Genomic DNA, 7,396 nt, shown 5'->3' on the forward strand with positions numbered 1-7,396 from the left:
AGGAATTTTCAGCATTGCTTCACCTGAGGTCCACTGAAGATGTTACCCAGTAGGGTAACAAAACATCTGGAAATGAACCTGGCAGCTCAGCAAGCGAACCTACATCCAAAACCTCAACCTAAGCTACAAATCTTTTCAAAATTCAATAAGATTTGTTTATGATTCCAAACTTGAAGTTGGAATGGTGAGGATAGCTTTTTTTCTTATTTGTTCATTGGACATAAGTTACCAAATATGGCAGATGGAATTTGATATCAAGGAATACTTTGGTGACTTTCTGAAATTATAAAGTACAATTTCTTTTTTTAAAAGAAAGGTGTGGAATCGAAGGACTAGTTTCAAACATTTTAATCAGTAAATTCAGATATCAGCATAGCAAAGTTATGGCCACTCTTTGGCAATGATGAGAATTCAGAGTAAATCTCTCTCAGTTGTTTGCAGGCTCTGGCCTGTGCTTGTAATCTTCCAAATGAGCCAACATCCAACTCGAAGGTATCATTATTGAAGCTGTCAAGACAGTGAAACCTATGATCTGTTCCTGTAACAGAAAAGAACATCTGAAATTAGGGCTACTCTAGCTACAGAGAATAAAGCAACAGCTAGAATAAAGAGTGCCCTGGATGTTGAGTTGTGAGGAGGAAAGTTACACAGACCATTTGCAATTGGAAACTAGTGAATTGATGCCCCTGTGAATCAGTGTTGGCACTATGATACAGTAGACACTGCCTTTACATTGCAATGCTGATCCAATCTCTGAGTCCGTTAATTAACATAACCAGCTTTTAAAATTTCTCCCAGAAAGGATAGCCTTTCTAACTTCTCACATTTACCACCTTTGTTCATTCACGGGATCATTCTTCTAAACCTCTGGACCCTCTCCAAGAGCAGTACATGCAGCGTCCTAACCCAAAACTGCTCAATATTCCAAATGTGGTTTGACAAGAGCATTATATGGCCTCAGCAGAACATCCTTAGATTGGTATTCCAGTTGTCTTCAAATGAATGCAACATTAAAAGAATCCTGAATAAAGACTCTAAGTCCCTTTGTGCTTCAGATTTGAGGCCTTTCCCCATTTAGAAAATAGTTGATGCCTCTATTCTTCTTACCAAAGTACATAACCTCACACTTTCCCATTACATCTGTCACTTCTTTGCCCATTCTCAGTCTGTCCAAGTTCTTCTTAAGCCTCCCCACTTCCTCAACACAACCTGTCCTACCACCTATCTTTGTCTCATCTGCAAACTTCGCAAATATTCCCTCAGTTCCTTTGTCCAAATAATTAATGTATAATGTGAATAATTGTGGCCCCAACACTGACCTTTGCAAAACCCCACTAGTTACTGACTACCATCCTCACTTTATATATATTTTTTAAATATACTTAGATGAACTGCTGAATTATTTCATAAAGTATTTCTTGGTATTAAATTCCATCTACCATATTTGGTAGCCTGCTTCCAACCTGATTTTCCAGTTCACCTACATATTGATCTCTCCCATGCCTTTTCTATCTCGTGATTTATTTTTCTGTCCTACATCCTGACTACTGCTAGAGGGCCTGTACATTACTCCCATCAGGTTATTTTTTTCTTTTGTGGTTCCTCAGCTGTGCACACACAGATTTTACACCTGATTCTTGATTGCTTTTTGCGATTGATTTAATTTAATCCCATCTGCCTGCCCTTTCAATAAGATATGTACCCTTAGATGTTTAATTCCCAGCCCTGGTTTCCTTGTCTGTGAAATCCACAACATTGTATCTGTCAATTTCAATCTGTGCTACAAGCTCAATTACCTTGCTTCGTAAACTGCATACATTGATGTACAACACCCTCAGTCCAGCATTGACCACCCCCTCCTTCACCAACCTTGCAAAAGAAAAACCCCTCAGTTGTCCCCTTATCTGCTATGCCTAAAGTTAGATTCCTGATCCTTTTCCTACTCTCTGTCCTATTACTTGTTCTGGAAACTTCAGTAACCTCTCCCCAGCCTTGCTCCTCTCTAACTAGTTTAAAGTTTTGTGATCATCCTATTTAGCCTTTCTACTAGGATCTTGGTCCTAGATCAATTCAGATGGAGCCCGTTTCCATAGTACAATTCCCTCCTGTCCCATTACTGATGCCAGCACCCACGAAATGGGACCCGTCTTTCCCACATCACTCCTTTAGCCACATGTTTACTTCCCTAATCTTATCTCTTTGTCAGTTTGCCAATAATCTAAAGATTACAACTTTTGACGTCCTGTTCTTTAATTTTGTTTCTAATTTCTGATAGGCAAGAAGTTTTGTTCAGGCAATATGTTGTTGGTGGCAACATGTGCAACAAAAGCTAGATCCTCCCCATCCCCCTCCAGCATCCTTTTGAGCCAACTTGAGATGTCCTTTACCTTGGCATTAAGTAGGCAGCACATCATGTGGGACTCTCAATCCTGCTCACAAAGGATGCTACCTATATCTCTAATTATAGAATCTCCTACCAATACCACTTTTCTTTGTGCTCCCCCACCCCATCACATAAATGACTTCCTGGACCATGATGCAGTGGTCAGTTTGGCCATTCTCCTTGCAGACACTTTCCTCATCCACACAGGGAGCAAGTACCTCATTCCTCATGGACAAGGTGAAGAGCTGATACTCACATTCTTGCTGCTCTCCTGAGAGTACAGCACCTATTCAATACTGACCTTGCAACATGCTGCATTGCTTCAGTATTGACATTAGGACTGTATAATACTCATTATCTACTGCTCCTCAAGCAGTGCAGGACTTTCTCTTCAGTGCTGTCCTTTTGTGTCATTTGCAAACTTTCTTATCAGATACCCAACACCAACACCTCCTTGATAATGGCATGCCCCAGAATATCAACAAACCTGTCTCTCATCTCACCATTATCCATATCATTCTCTTTCTTGAATACCAATGCAAAGTACTCATTAAGGGTCTCTCTCACTTCCTCTAATTCCACACATGAATCCCCTCCTTTGTTCATGAGTGGACCTATCCTCTCCCTAATTACCCTCTTGCTCCTAATCTATGTACAACGTGCCTTGGGATTCTCCATAATCCTACTTGCCAAGGATATTTCATTCTGTCTTTTCGCCCTCCTAATTCCTTGGTTTTTTTTTTCCTGCTTCCTTTGTTTCATCATGTACCTTGTCTGATTTCAGTTTCCCAAACTTACATATACTTCCTTTTTCTTTTTGACTGAAACTTTCAATATCTCTTGTCATCCAGTGTTCCTGAAACTTGCTATATCCTTATCTTTCATTCTCATAGGAAAATGCTGGTCATGAACTCTGATCAACTGGCCTTTAAAAGTTTCCCACATATCAGATGTTGATATACTCTCAAAACTGCTGTCTTCTATTCTGATTTTTCCAGTTCCTTTTGAATACTGTTAAAATTAGCTATCCCCCAATTTAGCACCTTGACTCAAGGACCAGTCTTATCCTTATCCATAGCTACCTTAAAGCTTATGGAATTGTGATCACTGTTCTCAAAATGCTCCCACATGAAACTGATCACCTGGCCAGACAAGTTCCCCAATACATGGTCAAGTACAGTCCTTTCCATAATTGGGCTATCTACACATTGTTTCAAGAAATCCACCTGGATGCCCCTAACAAATTCTGTGTCATCAAAACTCCTGAACCATGGGAGTCCCAGTCAACATTACAACAACCCAGCTGCTTTTATAGCATTTCATGTTCTGCTTCCATATCCTACACATCTTCCATGGCTATTGGGAGGTCTGTAGTATAGCATAATGATTATATCTTTCTTATTCCTAAATTCTAAGCATTTAGGTTCACTGGATGAGCCCTCCGAGATATTGTTTCTTAGTACAGCTGCGACATTCTCTTTAATCACTGATGGCAGTCCCCCCCCATTCCTTTACTTCCTCTCTATTTCGCCTGTAACATCTAAACCCTGGAACGTTGACCTGCCACTCCTGCGTTTTTCTCAACCAAGTTTCCATAATGGCTACCATATTGTAGTCCCGTGTACTATTCCAGGCTCTAAGCTCATCTGCCTTGCCTGTTAAACTCATTGCTCTCAAATAAATACACTTCAGACCACCTGTCTCGCCCTGTTCATTAATCTTGCCCTGCCTGTTCTTCCTATTAGACCTCACTTGATTTCAGTTCAAAATTTTCCTCCATCGCCCTCCTCTGCCACACTAACTCCAACCCTGCTGAGTGACACTAACAAATCTTCCTGCAAGGATACTGATGCCCCTCCAGTTTAGGTGCAACCCATCTTCTTGTACGTATCCTACCTGCCCTGGAAGTTTCCAATGATCCAGATAGCTGAACCTTTCCCTCCTACACCTTCTAACTTCTGGCTGCTCAACCTCCCCTTTCAGAATATCCAGTAAGCACTCAGACGAACTAGCGAGCCAACACACCATCCTGGAGTCCTGCTCGTTCTTTGAAACCAGGTCCTTGCCATCCCATTCTTAATCTTTGCGAGTGAGCTGAATTCTCCTAGTATTCTCCTCAATTATTTCGCACTACCATCTGATTGACCCTCCGACAAAGCAATGCTCCCTCAGTACTGACTCTCCGACAAAAGAACACACCCTCAGTACACACCCTCCAACAATGCAACGCTCCCTCAATATTGCTCCTTTGCCAGCGCAGCGGTCCCTCATTACTGACCCTCTGCCAGTGCAGTGTTCCCTCAGTACTGACCCTCCAACAGTGCAGCGTTCCCTCAGTACTGACCCTCTGACAGTGGAGCGTTCCCTCAGTAATGACCCTCCGACAGTGCAGCATTCCCTCAGGACTGACCTCTGATAGTGCAGCGCTCCCTAGGTACTGACCCTCCTAGTATTCTCTCTTTACTGGCCCTCTGACAGTGCAGCACTCCCTCAGTACTGACCCTATGACAGTGCGGCACTACCTCGGTACTGACCTCCTGACACTGCAACACTTTCTTAATGTTGACCGTCTGACAGTGCAGCACGCCTTCAGTACTGAACCTCTGACAGTGCAGCGCTACCTCAGTACTGACCCTCTGACAGTGCAGAGCTCCCTCAGTATTTACCGTCTTACTCACGGTTTGACAGTGCACCACTCCCTCTGAACTGACTCTCTAACAGTGCAGCGGACCCTCAGCACTGCTCGTCGTGACAGTGCAGCGCTACGTAAGTACTGACCCTCTGCCAGTGTAGCACTCTCTCAGTACTAACCCTCTGACAGGGCAGCGCTCTCTCAATACTGACTCTCTGATGCTACAGCACTCCCTCAGTACTGTCCCTCCCACAGTGCAGCGCACCCTCGGTACTGACCCTCTCAGAGTGCAAATCTCCCTCAGTACTGACAATCTGACAGTGCAGCATACCCTCAGTACTGACCTGACAGTGCAGCACTCCCTCAGTACTGGCCCTCCGACAGTGCAGCGCTCCCTCAGTGCTGACCCTCCGACAGTGCCGCGCACACTCAGTACTGACCCTCTGACTGTGCAGCACTCCCTCAGTACTGACCCTCTGACTGTGCAGTGTCCCTCAGTACTGACCTTCTGACTGTGCAGCGCTCCCACAGTGCTGACCCTCTGACTGTGCAGCACTCCCACAGTGCTGACCCTCTGACTGTGCAGTGCTCCCTCAGTATTGATCTTCTGACAGAGGAGCGCTCCCTCAGTACTGACCCTCTGACAGTGCAGCGCTCCCTCAGTACTGACCCTCTGACAGTGCAGTGTCCCTCAGTATTGATCTTCTGACAGTGCAGCGCTCCCCCAGTGCTGACCCTCTGACAGTGCAGCACTCCCTCAGTGCCGACCCTCCGACAGTGCAGCACACCCTCAGTGCCGACCCTCCGACAGTGCTGCGCTCCCCCAGTGCTGACTCTCTGACAGTGCAGCACTCCCTCATTGCTGAACTTCAGACTGTGCAGCGCACACTCAGTACTGACCCTCTGACTGTGCAGCGCTCCCACAGTGCGGACCCTCTGACTGTGCAGCGCTCCCACAGTGCGGACCCTCTGACTGTGCAGCGCTCCCTCAGTGCTGACCCTCTGACTGTGCAGCGCGCGCTCCCACAGTGCGGACCCTCTGACTGTGCAGCGCTCCCACAGTGCGGACCCTCTGACTGTGCAGCGCTCCCTCAGTGCTGACCCTCTGACTGTGCAGCGCTCCCACAGTGCTGACCCTCTGACTGTGCAGCGCTCCCACAGTGCTGATCCTCTGACTGTGCAGCGCTCTCTCAGTACTGACCCTCTGACATGGCAGAGCGCTCTGTTAACGCTATCGAGCCCGCCCAGCGTGAGCGCACCTTTCGCTTTGACCCTGTTGCCGAATCTCGGACAATGTGGCTGTCTTTAACACCGCCGCTCCCACGTGAGGCACTCCTTTCTCTTACATGGAGAAGGTAAACATTGATTTTTGCTGTTGGCCTCTGGAACTGGAATTCACGACCTTTTGATTCAGAGGAGAGAGTGTGATCATGATTGAACCAGGGCCAATAACAAACAATGTGTGCTTATATATTAACCAGGGAGAGTTAGTACCTAATATGAACATGGGTGTAATTCATTAATGATTGGTACCTGATGTTAACAGTGCTGACTCACAAATTCCTGAAGCTCAGACATCACTTGTGCCAATTTACCCAATACAGCTTTCGGTAAAATCCCAGAGAGGTTTCTTTTTATGAAACTCTCCCGAATTTAGCGGATCCGGGCCCTGACAGAAACAGAAATTGCTGAAGAAACACGGCAGATCTGGCAGCATCTGTGATGAATTGAAGAAGGGTCACTGGACCCGAAACATTGACTCTGCTTTCTCCCCAGCGATGCTGGCTGACCTGCAGTGGTTGTGTTTTTGTTTCAGATCTCCAGAACCCTTCTTTGTTTTATTTTAGTTGCAGTCAGATTGTGGGCACAGCCTGTAATCTGATTTTTGCCACACCCAAACTGCTCGGTTCCTACTCCAAGACTTCTCCCCGAGTTGTTCAATGTACTTCAGACCAACACCAACACCAGTGTGGCCCTGAACCGCCCTGGCAGTGTGTCCAGACAGCCTGAAATCGAATTCCACATTCTCTGAACTTTCACTCACTGACCCTCACTCACCGATCCCCCTCACTCAGTCTCTCACTCACTGTCCCCCTCACTCACTGACCCCCTCACTCACTGATCCCCTCACACTCTCACTCACTGACTCTCACTCACTGATCCCCTCAGTCAGTCCCCCCCACTCACTGATCCCCTCATTCACTGTCTCTCACTCACTGATCCCCACTCACTGATCCCCTCAGTCACTGTCCCCCTCACTCACTGATCCCTTCATTCACTGTCTCTCACTCACTGATCCCCTCACTCACTGATCCCCTCACTCACTGTCCCTCACTCTGACCCTCACTCACTGTCCCCCTCATTCACTGTCCCCCTCACTC

The 7,396-nt window shown here is 46.2% G+C and overlaps 1 protein-coding gene across 1 annotated transcript in view; it reads right to left on the reverse strand.

Moving 5' to 3' along the window:
- Positions 1-333: 333 nt before the first annotated feature.
- Positions 334-7,396, reverse strand: part of LOC122557756 — a 7,616-nt gene continuing 553 nt past the window's right edge. The window contains exon 2 of the mRNA XM_043705719.1: positions 334-538. Within this exon, the coding sequence (XP_043561654.1) occupies positions 428-538 (111 nt within the window). The 3' untranslated portion in view covers positions 334-427. The remainder of the gene's footprint in view (positions 539-7,396) is intronic.

Source organism: Chiloscyllium plagiosum, chromosome 16, assembly GCF_004010195.1.
Source record: "Chiloscyllium plagiosum isolate BGI_BamShark_2017 chromosome 16, ASM401019v2, whole genome shotgun sequence".
Lineage (NCBI taxonomy): Eukaryota > Metazoa > Chordata > Chondrichthyes > Orectolobiformes > Hemiscylliidae > Chiloscyllium > Chiloscyllium plagiosum.